Source organism: Rhineura floridana, chromosome 5 (genome assembly GCF_030035675.1).
Source record: "Rhineura floridana isolate rRhiFlo1 chromosome 5, rRhiFlo1.hap2, whole genome shotgun sequence".
Classification (NCBI taxonomy): Eukaryota; Metazoa; Chordata; class Lepidosauria; order Squamata; family Rhineuridae; genus Rhineura; species Rhineura floridana.
In genome coordinates, this window is record NC_084484.1 from 89,231,082 (window position 1) to 89,252,178 (window position 21,097).

The 21,097-nt window shown below is 42.9% G+C and overlaps 2 protein-coding genes across 2 annotated transcripts in view; both read left to right on the forward strand.

Annotated features, from left to right (window-relative positions):
- Window positions 1-987: 987 nt before the first annotated feature.
- On the forward strand, window positions 988-20,498 carry XK (X-linked Kx blood group antigen, Kell and VPS13A binding protein). Its single transcript, XM_061627403.1, has 3 exons — window positions 988-1,401; window positions 9,583-9,845; window positions 17,120-20,498. Exons 1-3 carry the CDS (start codon window positions 1,157-1,159, stop codon window positions 17,947-17,949), a joined length of 1,338 nt encoding a protein of 445 aa, XP_061483387.1. The 5' UTR covers window positions 988-1,156; the 3' UTR covers window positions 17,950-20,498.
- The window catches only part of LOC133385091 (cytochrome b-245 heavy chain), a 51,640-nt gene continuing 47,848 nt past the window's right edge, over window positions 17,306-21,097 (forward strand). Inside the window, exon 1 of the mRNA XM_061627398.1 lies at window positions 17,306-17,386. Within this exon, the coding sequence (XP_061483382.1) occupies window positions 17,367-17,386 (20 nt within the window). The 5' untranslated portion in view covers window positions 17,306-17,366. The remainder of the gene's footprint in view (window positions 17,387-21,097) is intronic.

Consider the following 21,097-nt stretch of genomic DNA (forward strand, 5'->3'; position numbering starts at 1 on the left):
CACATCCTCTTTGTTGTTGTTATGTGCCTTCAAGTCGATTATGACTTATGGCGACCCTATGAATCAGTGACCTCCAAGAGCATCTGTCATGAACCACCCCGCTCAGATCTTGTAAGTTCAGGTCTGTGGCTTCCTTTATGGAATCAATCCATCTCTTGTTTGGCCTTCCTCTTTTTCTACTCCCTTCTGTTTTTCCCAGCATTATGGTCTTTTCTAGTGAATCATGTCTTCTCATGATGTGTCCAAAGTATGATAAACTCAGTTTCATCATTTTAGCTGAAAGTGAGGTTATCATACTTAGGACACTCTACATGTTATCATAACAGGCCACTCTGTCATCAGTGGTCTTGGGTAACTAACTAGCTGGTTCCACTGTACATGCAAGCAATGTAACATTGGGAGTTAAATTGGGAGGTGGTGGTCTCTCCAACTTGAGACATTCGAGAGGCAGCTGGACAGCCACCTGTCGGGTATGCTTTAATTTGGATTCCTGCATTGAGCAGGAGGTTTGACTCAGTGGCCTTACAGGCCCCTTCCAACACTTCTATGTTATGATTCTAAAACGGGTTTACCCATGAACAGGCAGAGAACAAAGCAGTTGTGAGTGCATTCACGCCTGAGTGATAAAAATCCCTTTTCTACATCAAAAAGGGAAGAAGTTCTGTAGCTAAGCACAGGCTTGCAAATAAGTTTCTGCCAGTTCTTCGCTCACTGTCTGGGTTGCGTTCTATCAAGGGGTCCCTAATCACAGTCAGTCCTCAGGGATCTGGGGCTAGGAGGCAAGACTTCTTACCTCTAAGGCAGACTCTCAAGCCCCGACAGTCATCCTTATTCCATTCATTCACCACCAACCGCTCAGCTCAGCCCCAGCGGTGTGAAGAAAGCAAAGCCTTTGCGAAGAGCAGCACGGACGTCTCTTACAATTGGGCGGCCAGCGCCGCAGCTCTCCCAAGCCTGCCCCCTAGCGGGCATTCCTCGCAGGCGCGTCTCGGGCGTCTCCCGCCTGCAGCCTTTCTCCTCTCCTCGCTCCGGGAGATGGGCGTCTGGGGGCCTCGGCTGCGGAGAACCGTGCGTGGCCAGCCCTCCTCCTCCTCTTCCTCCGCCTCCCACCCTGCAGCCCACTGACCCGCTGGCTGGCCTGCCCCCGGCGGCGGCGATGAAATTCCCGGTCTCCGTCCTCGTCTCGCTCTTCCTCTTCGTGGCCGAGACGGTGACCGCCTTGTACCTCAGCAGCACCTATCGCTCGGCGGGAGACCGCATTTGGCAGTCGCTGACGCTGCTCTTCTCCCTCCTGCCCTGCGTCTTGGTCCAGTTCAGCCTCGTCTTCATCCACCGCGACCTCAGCAGGGACAGGCCACTAGTCCTGCTCCTCCACATCCTGCAGCTGGGACCCATTGTCAGGTGGGTGGGTCGGGGGGATGCGGCCGGCGAGGGCCACCTTGCCCTGCGCTGCCTGCACTCTTAGTCGAGGAAGCTCCGGGACGCGCTCGGCTCCCTGGAGGAGGAGGAGCCCCACCACTGGGGGCTTTGGGGAGGCTTTAATCCCGAATGGTGAGGTGAGGGCCTTTCACTATGAGGAGGGGAGGCTGCCCCAGTTGTTCTAGAACAGGAACGCCCCACCAGAACACAATGAAATGGCGCTCGCAACCCATTTCAGAATACTGAGCATGCTCAGTGCCAAAACTGGACATTAGTTTTATCATAATCCCCATCAATAATCTGCCAGACCTCTTTCATTGTGAATTCTTTGATACCCATTGGGATGGGGACCATTCAGATAATACAAGCTAAAATGATGAGGTTATCATACATTGGACACATAATGAGAAGACCTGATTCACTAGAAAAGAGAATAATGCTGGGAAAAACAGAAGGGAGTAGAAAAAGAGGAAGGCCAAACAAGAGATGGATTGATTCCATAAAGGAAGCCACAGACCTGAACTTACAAGATCTGAACAGGGTGGTTCACGACAGATGCTATTGGAGGTTGCTGCTTCACAGGGTCGCCATAAGTCGTTATCGACCGGAAGGCATATAACAACAGCTTTGGGTGTGAGCTGTAACTGGCACAGAAGCATGTCTGCATTTGGTAAAAGGCACAGCCATCTCTAGAATGTGTTCCTGTAAAGCTAGTTATAAGGTGTGAATAGGGCAGAAAGCTGTCAGAGAGCCTATACTGAGCAAATAATATAGTCACACTTCTTGATTACTCTCTACCTTTGGGGTCGAGCTAAAGTATTTGAACTTGTGAACAATGCAATCCAATTCATGTCTACTCAGGAGTAAGCTCCGTTGGGTTCAGTGGAACTTATTCCCAGGTAAGTGTGTATTGGATTGTAGCCTAAATTAAAAAGGTTGAGTTTCTTATCGGCCCCACACAACTGCACTTTTAAAATTGAAGCAAAAGAAATTGCAGACATTTTTAATTTTTATTAATTGGGAATATTTATAACCTGCCCGTCGAGTACCTTGTTTCTTTTAACGTAACAATGCTAAAACTGTAGGAAGTGCTCTGATTTTTTTTCTCCATGTCCAAAATATCCACACACGTACTTTGCCATTCTGGAGGCAATTTGCCACTTTTTAGGCTCATATTTATTTACTTATTAAATTTATACCCTGCACCTTCCTCCAAAGGGGCTCCTGTTTTTTACATCTCTGAGGTAAATAGGTTGCAAAGTCTTAATAGATATACAACATTTAAAATGAAGTACAGCGGGGTTTTAGGCAGTTTTAAAGTGAGAAAAGTTTACAAATGTTATTTAGTTAATAGAATCTAGTTGTTAAAAAGAGGCCTTCCTAGTTTTGAAGCTGACCACTTAATAAAATGATGGAAAGAGTCACTCTGCCATCACTGTCTGGAAATTTCACAATAGATCACATTTTCCAGTTTTATTTAAACTTCACTGGCTGGCAATTTATTTCGACTCTCACTTCTGGTTGCTAGTATTACCATTTTAAAGCCCTAAATCAGCCTTCCTCAACCTGATGCCCTCCAGATGTTTTGTTGGACTACAACTCCCATCAGCCCCAGCCAGCATGATCAGTGGTCAGGGATTATGAGAGTTGTAGTTCAAAATATCTAGAGGGCACCAGGTTGGGCAAAGCTGTCTGGTGCTATGGCACCACAGGAAATCTGCTTGAGAATTTAACTTCACAGACAGAAGATTGGTGGTGGGGGTAAAGACAAAGGCCTTTACCACTATGGCACACAGATGATAAAATGCTCATCATGGAGAGGTTCAGTTTGCGAACTTTTTGAACTTTTCTCCCTTTAAAACTGCCTGACAGTGTCCTGGGTTTCATTTTCATTCCTGCCTGTCTGATTAGATTTTGGAGCCTGTTGACTTTATTTAATTTTAACTGGGGATTGAAAATAGTATTGTTTTGGCCAGCATTTTTAAATTAGTTCTTATCAGAGTATTTATTTATTTTTGCTCTTTCCCTGTTTATTTCCAGAGAGGTAGCTGTCTTAGACTGTTGCAGCAAAAAAGCTTATGCTGTAATAAAAGTTGTTACGTTGTTAAGGTGTCATAAAATTTGCAATTGATGTTGTCGTCCATTTATTGTTCTTTGATTATATCTTTTCACAATTTGTTAAGTTTTATTTTATGTCATTGTAAATCACCTAGAGTGGAGATTTTTACCTAGAAAGGCAAGCTATTTGTTTTAATAGAAATAAATAGTTTAAATAAATCATTGGATGTTGTGGCAATTATCTCTCTGGCCAAAGAACCAAGTTCAGCAAAGCACTGCAGAGTACCAACCTCTTCAGATTGTTATTGAAGTCAAATCTTAAATGCAAATCAAACCCCAAACTAGGAAAAGTTTGGGGGGAGAGTCTAGCAATATTATTACAGGATCTAATAACGTCATTCAAAACTTCAAGAGTTCATTGTACCTGCTAATCTTCCAATGTGATATGTGTATGCCATCGCCTGCCAGCTCCGCCCTTCCTGCTTTCCACATAGAGGTCACACAGAGCAGTCTATATGCAAGGGAATAAACAGACATGAATCTGACCTCAATTTTCTAAATAAAACTAAACATTAACCAGTGGAGAAACATTTCCCTCTCCTAGGGTATTCTGCTGTTGACCTAAAAGTTCAAGAAAGGATCTTCGAAGAGTGAGTCCAGCATGAAAGTGATGAATTAGAAGTTTAATTCTATTTGTTTAGGTCTGATACAAGATATTTGTTTCCTCCTGCACTGCAGGTATAAATTGACATTGCAAAACTGGGGTTACGGTATGATCCCCGATTACTGCAGTTGTGAATGGTGACTGCATTTATCTTAATACATTTAAACTATAATTCAGTTGCCATAAATGGGACCTTCCACATTTCATAACCATTTGGCCCCAAGTCTTACATGTTTTCTCCTCTCTACTCATATATACGTGTGAACTGAAGATAGCATTTCATGCATCTGATGAAACGGATTCTAGTTCACAAATGCCACAATCAATGTGTTAGCCTTTAAGGTGCCACCAGACTCTATGTTGTTTTTGCTGCAACAGACTAACCCAGACGCCCTTCTAGAATTTATTACCAAACCAGAAGTCATTCTGCAAAAAAGGAAGTCATTGGAAGCTGCCAGTTAATCCATCCAACTCATATTGTCTACACTATGCTTTTCAGCCTGAGGGCCACATTCCTTTCTGTGCAACCTGCTGGGGGCCATATGCCATTCGTGGGCCAGACAAGAAGAAAAAGTGGGTGGGGCCACAAATGCTAACTTTACCTTTGTATAGTATGCTAGTTTTTACACATATACATCCTCCTCTGTCCTGCATCCAGACAGGCAAGAAGCAGAGTGCAAGGACACATTCTAGCCAGGCAAAAACACTCAAGGAGGGTGCAAAGCAAGGCTAGTGAGGGGATGGACTGGGGAGAAAGTTTGCCACTGGGGAAGGAGGGTGGAGGGCGACATTCAGCCCTTGGGCCTGAGGTTCCCCATCCATGGTCTACACTGACTAGCAGTACCTCTCCCAGGTTTCAGGCAGGAGCCTTTCCCAGCATGACTTGGGAGCCGCTTCCTATATTCATCCTCTCCTGTGCCATCCTACATACCAGTGGCATTCTTTGAGTGTGGGTCTTAATGTCACCAAAACAGCATAACCCATGTACAAGGGAGAGATACCAGCAGGCTGGGGGAACACCAAGGTTTGCAGAAATACATACAAACTTTAGGGGAGGAATTCCGGGAGGGGGGGATTCTAAAACAGCCTAATGAGTAATCCAAATCAGATAATAATAATAATAATAATAATATTTAATTTGTGTGTCGCCTATCTGGCAAATAGCCACTCTAGGTGACGTACATTAAAATGGAATAAAATACAATAATATCAAAGCAGTCATATTAGTTACAATAAAATATTGGACAGTCATCAATACCTTCATAAAACATTTACAGTATATAATAGATGACAATTCATGGAGATTAACCCATCCAAAGGATCTCAAAGGCCTGTTGAAATAGCCACGTCTTCAGGGCCTTGCGGAATACATCCAGGGAAGGGGCATGTCGAAGATCAAACATTTTGAGCGCATTCCCAGTTCTTCACTTAGGCTTGAACTTTCCCGTCATATATTTCCTGCCTCTGACTGGGCATGGTGGCCATCGTTTGCCCAAAGCAGCCTGGTAGGCTAGCCTCCAAGGCCTTGCAGGCCTAATTAAGCCAATGAGTTGAAGGTTCCCACTACTGTGTTATACGCTTGGTAATTTTATCTTCAATAATGTTCTCCATCAGGTTGCCCACAACGGATGTTAAGCTAACCAGCACAAAACTTTCCTAATCCCTCTTGGATGGATGATTATTTTAGGGACAAGTTACATCTCCATGTTAGAAGATTAGCAATTTCACATTTCTTTTAAGAACGGTTGGGTCGAGGCCATCTGGACTTGTTCATTTTTAATTTGTCAGTAAGATGTAGACAATCAATCTCTGGTTCCACTGTTTGCCTCAGTTCCTCAGTTTTCCTTCATAGGGATCTGCCCTAAATGTCCTGCAATGAATTCCACAGTTTCAAGCAATTCATTCAGCTTCTTTGCAACCCCCTTTTCCTCCTTTAACACAAATTTTACTACCTTGTCATTCATGTACCCAACTGCATATGAGAGCCTGATCCAGAAGCATTCAGTGGTTCTGCCCACAAGTGGTTGCCCAACTGGCAGTTGTGATTGTAGGGATTCCTGACATGGGAAGAGAATTGCATCGAGTGGCTACAGCAGGAAAAGCTAATGATGTGAATTAGCCACAGAGTTTGCACACCTTATTTATGCAATGTTATACAATTTGTATCGGATGCACAATAGTAATGATAAAACATAATTTTTATAATTATTACAGTAAGAATAAAAATATTTGCTGCCTAAGGAGGTTGTAGAATCTCTTTCCTCAGGTATTTTGCAGAAAGATTTGGGTAATGTATATTAAATATAAACAGAAGAATATATAGACTATAAATAGAATAGAATATATTAAATAGAAGAAGAGGAATTTGAGAGATTTTACGCAGAAGTACAGGAAGAAATTGATCACACACCAAAACAAGATGTGCTGATAATCATAGGGGACTAGAATGCAAAAGTAGGGAACAGAGAAGAATTAGGAATTGTGGGGAAATGGGGCTTAGGAGATAGAAATCAAGCAGGAGAAAGACTTACTGAATTCTGTGAAGCAAATTATTTGTTTCTCGCAAACACATTTTTGAGCAGCCGAAAAGGCAACCGTACATGTGGGCATCACCAAATGGTCAACATAGGAATCAAATTGATTATATAATTGGTAGCAGAAGATGGAGAAGTTCCATACTTGCGAAAACAAGACCAGGAGCAGACTGTGGTACAGATCATAAACTGGTCATATCAAAAACCAGAGTAAAGCTAAAGAAGAACAACAAAGCAATCATAATACCAAAATACAATTTAAATAACATCACAGAAGGATATAAAGATCAAATAAGGAACAGATTTGAAGCTTTAAACTTAGTTGACACAGAACCAGAAGAACTATAGAATGAAGTCAGAGACATTATCAGAGAAGAATGCAAAAAGATAATACGTCTCGTTAAAAAGAGAGAAAGACCTCAATGGATGACCAACGAAACTCTTAAAATGGTTAAAGAGAGAAGGAAAGCAAAAGTAAAAGGAGATAGAAACACAGTCAGAACCCTAAATGCAACAATACAGCGACTAGTATGTTTACAATAGTTATTGTATAGAAATAGAAGAGGACAACAAAAAGGGAAGAACAAAAACAACAACTCCCTATATTACTGTCCACAAAGGGGCACTCTTTCTTCATGGATGGTGTTGAACCACAGGACAGTATCTTGCTGCAGTTTGTAGGTCCTGTTTAGAAGAGGACAACAAAAAGGGAAGAACAAGAGTCCTATTCCAAAAGATTAGAGAAATGAAAGGGAAATTTAAACCAAGAGTAGGGATGCTGAATAATTAACAGGGGAACACACTGACTGACAGAGATGAAATAAAAGGAAGATGGAAGCAATACACTGAAGAACTCTATAAAAGAGATGCAAGGATGACAGATTTATTCACGGAGGAACCACATGATGAAGAACCAGGAATGTTAGAATATGAGGTGAAAGCTGCTCTTAAAATACTTGGAAGAAACAAATCACCAGGAATAGATGGCATACCAATAGAGTTGCTACAAGCTACTGAGACTGAATCTGTCCAAATTTTGACTAAAATCTGTCAACCAATATGGAAAACTAAACAATGGCCCACAGACTGGAAGCGTTCAGTGTACATCCCAATTCCAAAGAAAGTAGGTGCCAGGGAATGCAGTAATTATCAAACGATTGCCTTAATATCCCAGGCAAGTAAAGTAATGCTCAAGATTCTACAACGAAGGCTCTTATCATATATGGAGTGAGAAATGCCAGATGTCAAAGATGGATTCAGAAAGGGAAGAGGCACCAGAGATCATATCGCAAACATATGTTGGATAATGGAATGGACCAAGGAATTTCAGAAGAAAATCACCCTGTGCTTTATAGATTACAGCAAAGCCTTTGATTGTGTAGATCATGAAACAATATGGCATGCTTTAAAAGAAATAGGGGTGCCACAGCATCTGATTGTCCTGATGCGCAGCCTATAATCTGGACAAGAGGTTACTGTAAGGACAGAATATGGAGAAACTGATTGGTTCCCAATTGGAAAGGGTGTGAGACACGGGTATATTTTATCACCCTATTTATTTAATGTATACGCAGAACATATCTTACAAAAAGCGGATTTGGACCAAGATGAAGGAGGTGTGAAAATTGGAGGAAGAAATATCAATAATTTCAGATATGCAGATGATACCATACTACTAGCAGAAACCAGTAACGACTTGAAACGAATGCTGATGAAAGTTAAAGAGGAAAGCACAAAATCAGGACTACAGCTGAACATCCAGAAGGCTAAAGTAATGACAACAGAAGATTTATGTAACTTTAAAGTTGACAATGAGGACATTGAACTTGTCAAGGATTATCAATACCTCAGCACAGTCATTAACCCAAAGGGTGACAATAGTCAAGAAATCAGAAGAAGGCTAGGACTGGGGAGAGCAGCTATGAGAGAACTAGAAAAGGTCCTCAAGTGCAAAGATGTATCACTGAACACTAAAGTCAGGATCATTCAGACCATGGTATTCCTGATCTCTGTATGGATGTGAAAGTTGGACAGTGGAAAAAGTGGATAAGGGAAAAATAAACTCATTTGAAATGTGGTGTTGGAGGAGAGCTTTGTGCATACCAATGTAATGTACTGCCTTCAAGTCAATTCCAACTTATGGCGATCCTACTTGAAGGCAGTACAATGTGTATACCATGGACTGCAAAAAAGACAAATAATTGGGTGTTAGAACAAATTAAACCAGAACTATCACTAGAAGCTAAAATGATGTAACTGAGGTTATCATACTTTGGACACATAATGAGAAGACAATAATGCTGGGAAAAACAGAAGTGAGTAGAAAAAGAGGAAGGCCAAACAAGAGATGGATTGATTCCATAAAGGAAGCCACAGTGTTGAACTTACAAGATCTGAACAGGGTGATTTATAACAGATGCTATTGGAGGTCGCTGATTGATAGGGTCGCCATAAGTCGTGATCAACTTGAAGGCACATAGCAACAACAAATATTAAATATGTTCAGTCTGATATGTTGCACTAGTCCTTTCTGTGATTGTGTGATTTTAAGAATGAGCTTAAGAAGGTGTTTCACATGCCCACCTTTTGGAGCATTTAATAAGGCTCTCCACCAGTTTTCCAGTATGCACAGTGCGGGGGAGTGACCATGTCCCCTACTGCACATATGATGAGCAGTGGGCACATATGACTTGATTTCCCCCTTTAAAAGGTGTGTGTTTGTGAGAGAGATCATATCAGTTGGGAATATGTATCTGCCCCCACATCATGTATAGGGATACCCAGCCAGTGAGTGTGGACCCCCTACTTTAGCTGCAGTTAGAGAGAACTTCTTTCTAATTAGAGATCCCACTTAAAGGCAATTGTGTTAGATGTAAGTAATGCCTTCTGTTGTCTGTCTCCCTCCAGGTGCGTGGAAGTGTTTTACATTTACTTTCATGCAGGCAGAATAGAAGAGCCTTATGTCAGCATCACGAAGAAGAGGCAGATGCCAAAAGATGGACATTCAGAAGAAGTTGAGAAGGAAGTTGGCCAGGCTGAGGGCAAGCTGTTTACACACAGATCTGCATTTAGTCGGGCATCAGTGATCCAGGCTTTCTTGGGCTCGGCACCTCAGCTGACACTTCAACTGTACATATGTGTCTTGCAGCAGGAGATCACAGCAACTAGAAGTAAGTATAATTGACACGTTTTTCACTATTCTCTTTTAGTGAGTGCTTAGAGAGGAATTATGAGTAACAGCTAAATCCTCTCCCTTCATGAGCTGTTTAGAAAACCAGATGCAGGAAAGAACAGTTAATTACCTTCTTTATAGTCATTTTGTTAGCAGGTGAATGTTCCCCAGCCTTTTCAAACCCTGGGCTTTTAGTGTTCTGGATCACTTGTGTGCTGTATATTTTGTTAGCCATTTGCCTGAATTCACCTGCTCTTCTCTTTGCTGGAAATGAGGGTGCCAGAAATCTTTATGCTGCAGTTTGCTATTTAATGTAGGATATTGTGTTTTTAATTGTACTTTTATCTTTTTATGCTGCAAGTCACCTAAAGAACAATGTTATTGAGGGGCTTTCCATAAATATAGTAAATGAATAAAATTAAGCGCTATGTTTCTTTATGGAGTGCTACATAGTAAATTATAAGAAACTGATATCCATTCTGCACATTACAGCACGGAGAGGGGAACCTTTGGGTCTCTAAATATTGTTGGACTCCAGCTCCCATCAGCCCCAGCCAGCATAGCCAATTGCCAGAAATGAGTGACGTTGTAGTCCTCCTGCTGGTAGGAAGGGTGGGATATAAATCAAATAATAAAGAAAGAAATAATAAATAGTCCAACAACATCTAGAAGTCACAGATTTCCCATCACTATGCAACAGGCCTGCATTTCCCCCTCTCCTAATACTTAATCTATAAAAATAGAAGTACTGAGATCAAGACTGTTTGGAAGTCCTACCCCCTGCTCTGCAAGTACAAGCGGATGTAAATACAATACAGTACACAATAAAACATAATTAAAATTCCAAATTTAAATTCAATTTTAAAATTTTTAAAATGCCTGGGCAAAGAGGTAGGTCTTTACCTGGCGCCGAAAAGATAACAGAGAAGGCGCCAGGCGTATCTCGTCAGGGAGGGCGTTCCATAGTTCGGGGGCCACCACCGAGAAGGCCCTAGCTCTAGTTGTCGTTCTCCGTGCCTCCTTATGCGTTGGGACACGGAGAAGGGCCTTCGACGTCGAGCGCAGTGACCGGGTAGGTACATAGCGGGAGAGGCGTTCCGCCAGGTATTGCGGTCCGATGCCGTTAAGGGCTTTATAGGTAAGAACCAACACTTTGAATCTGGCCCGGAAACATATTGGTAGCCAGTGCAGCTGGGCCAGGACAGGTGTTATATGATCAAATTTTTTAGTCCCAGTAAGGACTCTGGCCGCAGCATTCTGCACCAGCTGAAGTTTCCGAACCGTCTTCAGAGGTAACCCTACGTAGAGTGCATTACAGTAGTCCAATCTAGAGGTTACCAGAGCATGGATAACTGTGGCGAGGTTCTCCCTCTCCAGATAGGGTCGTAGTTGGGCTACCAGCCGAAGCTGGTAGAACGCATTCTGTGCCACCGAGGCTACTTGAGCCTCCAGTGACAGGAGCGGATCTAATAAGACCCCCAAACTACGGACCTGCTCCTTTAGGGGGAGTGTAACCCCATCTAGGGCAGGTCGGACATCATCCATCTGGGCAGAGAGCCCCCCCACCAACAGCATCTCAGTCTTGTCAGGATTGAGTCTCAGTTTGTTAGCTCTCATCCAGTCCATTATCGCGGCCAGGCAGCGGTTTAGTACATTAACAGCCTCACCTGAGGAAGATGAAAAGGAGAAGTAGAGCCGCGTATCATCAGCATATTGCTGGAAACGCACTCCAAATCTCCTAATGACCTCACCCAGCGGCTTCATATAGATATTAAAGAGCATGGGGGACAGAACTGAACCCTGTGGGACCCCATATTGGAGTATCCAGGGGTTCGAGTAATGCTCCCCAAGCATCAACTTCTGGAGACGATTCTCGAGGTAGGAGCACAGCCACTGCCAAGCAGTGCCTCCAACTCCTAAGTCCGCAAGACGTCCCAGAAGGATACCATGGTCGATGGTATCAAAAGCCTCTGAGAGATCAAGGAGAACCAACAGAGTTACACTCCCTCTGTCTTTCTCCCGACAGAGGTCATCATACAGGGCGACCAAGGCTGTTTCTGTACCAAACCCCGGCCGAAAGCCCGATTGACATGGATCCAGATAATCAGTTTCATCCAAGAGAGCCTGGAGCTGGCGAGCGACCACACGCTCTAAGACCTTGCCCAAGAACGGAACATTTGCTACCGGTCTATAGTTGTCAAGGTTTTCAGGGTCCAAGGAGGGTTTCTTTAGGAGCGGTCTCACCACTGCCTGTTTCAGGCAGGGTGGTACCGCTCCCTCTCGTAGGGAGGCATTGATCACCTCCTTGGCCCATCCGGCTGTTCCGTTTCTGCTAGCTTTTATTAGCCACGAGGGGCAAGGATCCAGAGCAGAAGTGGTCGCCCGCACCTGTCCAAGCACCTTGTCCACATCCTCGAGCTGTACCAACTGAAACTCATCCAATAAAACAGGACAAGACTGTGCTCCGGACACCTCATTAGGCTCAACTGCTACAATATTGGAGTCAAGGTCCCGGCGGATGTTCGTGATCTTATCTTGGAAGTGTCTCGCAACCTCATTACAGCGGGCTATTGATGGTATTATTGCGTTCTGAGGCCCAAAGTGTAAAAGTCCCCGAACAACTTTATAAAGTTCCACTGGGCGGTTAGAAGATGACTGAATGGAGGCAGCAAAGTACTGCTTCTTCGCTGCCCTCACCGCCTTCACATAGAGCTTGGTAGAGACCTTCACAAGTGCAAGACCACAGCCGTCGGGAGTTCGTCTCCATTTGCACTCAAGCCTTCTCCTTTCTTGCTTCATCACTCTTAGCTCCGGGGTGAACCACGGAGCCACTTGAGCTCTGCAGAGTGGAACCACTGGTTATTATCATCACGGTTGATCCAGAAGAAAACCAAGGCGTAAAATGAACATCTATGCCCTTCAAGATCCTATTAAGTGAGCTTGCTTTCAAACAGCTCTCAAGAAACATCTACTGACGGAACTCCATGAAAATGTCGAGGAACACTGGATTAAACTGAAGACATCCATTATTGCAGCATGTGAACAAACTTTTGGATACCAAACTAACAAACACCAGGTTTGGCTTGATGAGAATGATAGTGAGATTGAACGTATCATTGACAAGAAAAAGAAAGCCTTCCAGATATAGCAGAAAGACATTAACTGTGCTGCTAAGAAAAAAGATTATGCCAGTGCAAAGGCTGAGGTCCAAAGAAGAGCTAGAGGACTTAAAAACGCCTGATGGATAAAGAAAGCTCAAGAAATCCAGCACTTTGCAGATGTGCACGATGCACAGGGCTTTTTTAATGCCACAAAGGCCATGTATAGACCAACAAATTATGGTACAAATCCCTTACGTTCAATGGATGGTACCAAACTTCTTAAGGATAAAGAGTCTATTGCACTGTGCTGGAAACAGCATTACCATGACCTCCTTAATCGTAACTCTATCATGGCTGATGAGGTCTTCTCGCAAATTCCGCAACAACAAACTAGAGACAAGCTTGCAGTATCCCCTAATTTGGATTAAGTCAGTAAAGCCATCAATCAAATGAAGAATAACAAAGCTAGAGGACCTGATGGGATTCCTGCTGAAGTCTTTAAAGAAGGTGGGCCTGAATTTACACAACTTCATAAGCTCATTGAAAAAATCTGGATGAGGGAGGAGATCCCAGAAGACTTTAGGGATGCCATAATTATCACCCTTTTTAAGAAGGGTGATAGAACAGATTGTGGGAACTATAGAGCTATCTCTCTTCTTGCTACTGCAGGTAAAATCCTTGCAAGGATCCTCGCAAATCGCCTCCTGCCGATCTCACAGGATGTCCTCCCCGAATCTCAAAATGGTTTCCACCCTTCCAAGGCGACAGTGGACATGATCTTCACTGCATGACAGCTTCAAGAAAAATGCTGGGAGCAGAATCAATCTTTATATATGGCGTTTATTGATCTGACTAAGGCCTTTGACACTGAATTGAACCGCTCTCTGGACCATCCTTCTGAAAACTGGATGCCCTGATAAATTTGTGAATATTTTGGGACTCCTTCATGACAACATGACAGTGACAATTTTGGACAACGATGGCTTTCAGAGTGATCCATTCAGAGTTGGATCAGGCGTAAAACAGGGATGTGTCATTGCTCCAACCTTGCTATCTTCATTGGTATGATTCTACACCTTATTGAGGGGAAACTTCCTACTGGTGTGGAAATTATATATTGAACAGATGGAAAGCTTTTTAATCTCAGTAGGCTGAAAGCAAAAAGTAAGGTAATGTCAACCTCTGTCGTAGAACTTCAATATGCCAATGTTAATGTAGTCTCCGCACATTCAGAGAAAGATCTTCAAACTATCCTAAATGTGTTCACAGAAGCATATGGAAAGCTTGGGCTCTCACTTAATATTAAAAAAACCAAAGTGCTTCATCAACAGGTGCAAACTTGTCCCTCTGTAGCACCATCAATCCGGCTTAATGGTGTGATGTTGGAGAATGCTGATCACTTCCCCTATCTTGGCAGCCATCTCTCTGTAAAAGCTGACATCAATGCTGAAATTCAACATCGTCTGAGCTCTGCGAGTGCTGCATTCTCCCGAATGAAGCGTAGAGTGTTCGAGGATCAGGATATTTGCAGGGAGACCAAAATGCTTATTTACAAAGCCATTGTACTACCGACCTTACTGTATGCCTGTGAAACATGGACCATTTATAAACGCCACTCCCAACTTCTTGAAAGATTCCACCAACGCTGCCTCCAGAAAATTCTGCAAATTACTTGGGAAGACAGACGGACTAATGTTAGCATTTTGGAAGAAGCAAAGACTACCAGTGTTGAAACAATGATCCTTCAACATCAACTTTGCTGGACTGGCCATGTTGTTTGAATGCCTAATCACCGTCTTCCAAAGCAGCTACTTTACTCTCAACTTAAGGATGGAAAACGGAACATAGGTGGACAGCAAAAGAGGTTTAAAGATGTTCTTAAAGCGAATCTAAAAAAATGTAACATGAACATCGAGAACTGGGAAGTCTTGGCACATGAACGTCCCAAATGGAGGTCGACTATTATCCAACTATTATGCTGTGGACTTCGAAGAAGCACGAATACAGGGCAAACGGGACAAATGAGCCAAGTGGAAGGCACATCAAACGAATCCTCATTGCGACCATCTTCCATCTGGAAACCTATGTTCTCACTGTGGGAGGCTGTGTGGATCCAGAATTGGCCTCCACAGTCACTTACGGACCCACTGTTAAAGACCTTATCTTGGAAGACAATCTTACTCGGCCACGAGTGATCACCAGTGAATGAATGAGATATTTAAAATATTCTCTTGCAGTGATGTTTGATGAGGAGCTGCTAAAAATGCTGCTGTTGGACAACATCTTATGACACATTCTATGGGAAAATGAATTCAAAGGAGCAGCTTGAAGTCATCCAGAGTTACAAGTAATATGTGTGGGCAGCGGCGTCACTAGCGGGAGTGCAGGGGGGTGTGGACCTCCGGTGCGCACCCTCCCAGGGGCATGGATGAGGTGGCTGGGCTTGTGTATGCGCGCCCACGTGCGTGCCCTCGGGGCCAGCCACCCCATCCATGCCCCTGGGAGGGCGCGCGCCGGAGGGGCACCCAGCCGGAGAAGGCCTGGGAATGCCGGCGCGCCTCCCTCGCCCCGCCGACGCTGTTCCTGGTCCTGCCCGCCCGTCCGCCCGTTGGAGCAGCCTTGCTGGGCAACGGCGCGGGGCGGCTCTGGGTGTCACCCCCCTCATGGTGACACCCGGGTGCGGGCCGCACCCTCCGCACCCCGGTAATGATGCCCCTGTGTGTGGGGAATCCTATTAGCAGGTTAGTTGGAGGTTTGAAATTAATTCTAGCATTTTCAGACTTGTGTCCAGAGATTAATTGCTTTAAAGTTAAACAAATCTCAGGAGTACATTGAAATAACCTGTAATATATCAGTGAATGTAGCCTTTGAAGGAGTTAATGAACCAAACGTTCTGATGACCACAGACAAGTAGATGGTTGCTGAGTACTAAATTAAAATAAATAAGCACCTTGCTTTTTTTCTCAGGGCAAAGTGGATTTGGATGAAGCACATGGTTTCATTATTGGTTTCCTTATTGTATAATTCATCATTTTGGTAGTAGAATTATAGCAATCAACAAGGTGTTATGTTTATTTCAACTCCTTTTCTTTCTTTCTTGAGGATCTGCAGCTTGCTATACAATTTTGATGTCCAGGTAGGGCCCTCAGGCTGAAAGGTTTGCCCATCGATGTTCTAGTGAATCCCTGATCACCCTAATAGTAATGTGCTGGAGCTATTTCAAAGCTTTGCAGCAGTCCCTGCCGCTTGTTAGACAAGCCCTAATAGCTAGCCAATCAATTGCATTCTCTTGTGCTACCTTGTTTGCTTGCTCCTTTGATGTGTAATTTGAGTAATAATGGAAGGCATATTTTGAAATAATCTCCACCTGAAATAGCTGTGGGAAAGTAGCAAAGCAATCTCTGGCAGGATATCACTGATATGAATGGGTTGGAAAAAGTCCAGCACTGGTTTTATGCATTAAAAACCAGTTTGAATGGCAAAACATTCATTACTTGCAGTTTTCAAAAATATGAACAACCACAAAACCCAACACCTGAAAAGCAGCATTTTTTAAAACACATACACACACACACACACACACACACACCAGGCAATAAGACTTTATCAGACTAATATTCCCGTTTTGCATTCCATGTGAAATATACTAGAGAAATAGTATTTGTTGTTCTGTGAAAATCTATTTGGAGCTTTTGAATGAAAAGTAAAATATATTCTTACAAGATCTGATTTCATGTGTATGGACCGTGATTGAAAGTTCTGCCTGCACATGAGCATCCCATTTTGCAAGTCTGTGAGGATCAAACACTCTGATAGGTGGGGAAGGTCCACCACCACTCTGGATTGCAGCACCTTGCCTAAATCCCCCCCCCCAAAAAAAACTTGGGAGAATCTTGAAACTGGTTTTCTCTCATAGTCTGAATCCCAGTTGGCATGTATTAGTCACTGAGGCAAAACATTTTTGCCTATAGATACAGAAGTGAGTTACAACAGCCATCCTCTGTTTGAAAAACATAAGGTGGGAAGGATCCTGGAAGGTCCTGGCTTAACACCTATCTCAGTTACAGACTTAGCAAGTAGCTATTGTTTATCTTTTATCTCTGATTCCTTAGTGAGGGAAATGGGAATAACAGTGCTTTCAGAAAGTTCCGATTGCCTTTTCTTTTCTCAGGTATCTTCATGGCTCTTTCTCTCCTATCGATTGTATATGGAGCGCTGCGATGCAACATCCTGGCCATTAAGATTAACTATGATGATTACGATGTCAGCGTGAAACCTGCAGCCTACCTCTGCATCTTCCTTTGGAGAAGCTTTGAGATTGCTTCTAGGGTTATAGTCCTTGTCCTCTTCAGCTCAGTCCTTCAAATCTGGATCCTCCCTGTGGTGCTTGTGAATTTCTTTGCTTTTTTCTTTCACCCATGGATTCTCTTCTGGCAAAGTAAGTGTACTTTGCCAGAAAATATAGAGAAGGCTTTGAGCAAAGTGGGCACCACCATTGTCTTATGCCTTCTCACTTTCCTGTATGCTGGTATTAATATGTTTTGTTGGTCAGCTGTGCAGCTGAAGTTGAATGATTCTGACTTAATTGACAAATCCCAAAACTGGTACAGACTGTCTTTATATTACATACTGAGGTTCCTTGAGAATGCTTTTCTCTTGCTAATGTGGTATATGTACAAGACCGATGTCTACACGTATGTGTGTGCCCCTTTGCTGGTCTTACAGCTGCTGATTGGCTACTGCATAGCTGTTCTTTTTATGCTCGTGTTCTACCAGTTTTGCCACCCGTGCAAAAAGCTTTTTTCCTCCAATATTTCAGAAGGATTGGTACTGTGTTTAAAGTTCTTTTGCTATGTCTGCAAACCTTTAACATCAGGCTCACCGGTGGAAAAGGCAGACTTGAAGACTGCAGATGATACTGATAACGATGCACGGGACAGTTACAAGGCAAATGAATCCAATAATGGAAATGCCCAGCAAAGTGTCTCTTCCAATGCCTAGAGCAGGTATCTGATGTTGAGAAGCCACAGATCACTCCCCCCAATACCTCCCTTGCTCATCTTGTTGATGAAACTAGGTATATGCCTAGATGTATATGTCTCTTTGGATCAGAAGGGGGAAACTTTTTTTGGTTCAAGGGCCACTTTCTTTTCTGGACAACACCCCAGTGGCGGGTGGGACCAGAGGCAAAAGTGGGCAGCCCAACAGCTGTCAGTTTTACCTTTGTAGAGTAGGCTAGTTTCTACGCACACTCTCTCTCATCCCTTCTCTATCCCCCATTCAGGTAAGCAAGAGGCATTATCAGAGTTCAAAGGCACATTCCAGTCAGGCAAAAACATTCCATGTGGGTGTGGCTGAGGAGGGGGTGTGGCCTGAGGAGAATCCTGAGGCCTGGAGATAGAGAGGCCAGATAGAAAGGCCTGGAGGCCCACATATTGCCTTGGCCTGAGGTTCCCCACCCCGGTTTTGGATGGTTGTAGGTTTATACTACCCGGTACTTTTGCATGGAAGTGGTTTCTCTAATTATCCCTTTGACAATCATGGTAGGAGGCATGTTTTAGGTCTGAGCATTGCAATACTACTTTGGTTGTTCAGTGAATGCGAAGATAATTGGAATGTTGATCAGTAGAAACAGGTGGCATCCCTTCTGGACGATATGCTTCACTTTAGATCAGGGATTCATAAACTTTGTCGCAGTGGGCCTCCCCACTTTATGAATGAAAAGGCAAAGCAACGACAAAGTGGCTGACTTGAAGAACTTGTTATTTCATGCAAGGATCAAAATTGATCAATGGAAAAGGGAGGGAGCAAAACCTCATGGGTTAATGATGTGCTTTGAAGCTTTATATAGACTGGGTTCCCGCCCCCCCCAACACCAAGTATATTGCCTATGACATGATCTCATCCTGACTGCCTGGATTGCAACTTCTGAATCCGGAACAGAATGTGAAAAAAGAACTTAGGTGCTAATTCAGGCCTTTGGCACTATCCTGTCAAATTTTCCTTTGAAGTGCCACAAATGTTGACTCTCCAAAAGGCAGCTTAAAGACTTGGTTTTTAGGTTTGATTTTGTTGTTGTATTTTGATTGTCTCCATCAATTACATTTCTGCTTTGTACAGCTCTAAGAAAGCTTGGGCAAATGGGTACATTTACTAGCAGCAGCTAAAGAAATTTCTAGTATTTTCAATGTCTTGCTATTTTATATACACATTTCAGATGTTTCCATTAAGTCAGACCTACTGATATTAGTGAAAGTGAAAGAAAATACTTTGTTAGAATTATATTAAAGTGAAGTTAGGTCCTTAAAACAAGGCCAGGATGGCATGGTGCATTTGGATTTTCAGTTACAACAGCATGGAAGAACCTGGTCCAAATTCCAGATAGCTGCAAATACCATTAGGTGGGCTTTGAACAAGTCATTATCTTTGGCTGTGTACTACTTTTGCATCTCACCCTCAAGTACCTCAAAGTGGTGATTTGCAGTTCAATCCTGTGCATGTTTACTCAGAAGTAAGGCTTACTGAGTCCAATGAGGCTCACTCCCAAGAGAAGATTGTGGTTGTAGCCTCCCAACAACCTTAGTTGGTGCCAGGTGGGGTCATCCTTCCATGCCTCCAGTTTTTATTGGAATGTGCATAAGAAGCGCTGGCTTCAGCCTCGTCCTCAGGATTGTGCCACCATAATTGTCTGAGTGTGCTTGTACAATCCAGCCATGTAGCTGCAGGACCAGGAGGCAAGGATCAGTGCACCTTAGCATGACATATGTGTATCTTTATCTTTTTAAATAAAATATAATACTGTTACCTTATCTGTGCACATGTAGCCTACTCCCCTCCCCCTTAACATTATTATTTTAAAAACTGGTGTTATTGTTTTAGATATGGAAGGCTGATTTCTTCTCAGAATAAAATCATTAATCTCTGGAGAGAAGATGCTGTATGTACATTTGTAATTAATCACATTTGGGGTTTGTGTTTCGAGGGGAAGGAATTACTTTGAGCACGGAATGTTAAGGTAAGCGTGAGGAAGAAGTTGAAGGGAACATGGAATGACGGTGGTGTTACTTATTTTCTCTATTTGTACTTATAGCTGGTCCTTCATCAGAAGTCTCAGGGTGGGTTGCAAAAATGTCACAATTGGAATAGATGCAAATTATATTAAAAAAATAAAGGAAAACCACATAACTAGCCCATATCAAAACAGCAGTGCAGATCAGTGATGCAGAAGGAGGGAAGACATCTAAAGGCCTAGGTACAGAGATGCACCTTAACCAATAGTTGAAAAGCATATAGTACAATCATGACACAGATGCACTTCAGAGGGAATGTCATGCCATCTCATATACCACCAACCCCTCAAACCACAGAGGAAGATGGCGAGATGGCAGTACCAACAGGGCTTTCCTGTTGTCCCCCCCCCCCCGGCAGGTTGCTCCTTCCTATATTTGGGGTCAACATTATTTAGGGCTTTATGTATCTGTGTTAACACCTTAAATAGGGCTTGTTAGCAAATTGGCCATGAATTTTGTCAGTTGGGAAAGGGAAACAGTTAGAGGGGATTACCTGGTTGGGAATGGGTTTAGGAGATTTCTAGTCCTAATTGTATTAATCATAGATCTCATTTTACTGTGAGAATTTGTTTTTATTGTTACTCTCTTTAAATTCATACTTTAAATGTTTGAAAACCTACCATGATTCCTATGCTGTTCTGTTAACATGGTATGACTGTGACACATTTAATTAGATTGTTTTATATTTGTGGTCAAAAAATTAATTTATCAAGCATATCACCGGAGGCTGTATCTCTGAGAAGATTAATGGTGTTAGAGGGCTTAAATCATCTTTATGCCTCTGTGCTACTGTTTAAGTGAATATCTGGTTGTTGTTCAGATGGAAGCGAAAATGGAGGAGATAAATGTGTAATGCAAATTGTAATACAAAGCATTATGGACAGCATAGGTTTCCCTTCAAATTACAAACCAAGACCATTTGTAAGCAAGAATGTTATACACGAAAACTCTCTCAATTTATGCTTCATAAATGGAATTTTTCCTCTGTTTAGATCATCTTTATATAGAAAATTGTTGCATAGGAAATGGCCCTTAAGTCCCTCAAATAGGAGGTACTGGGATTGAAACAGCTGAACTCA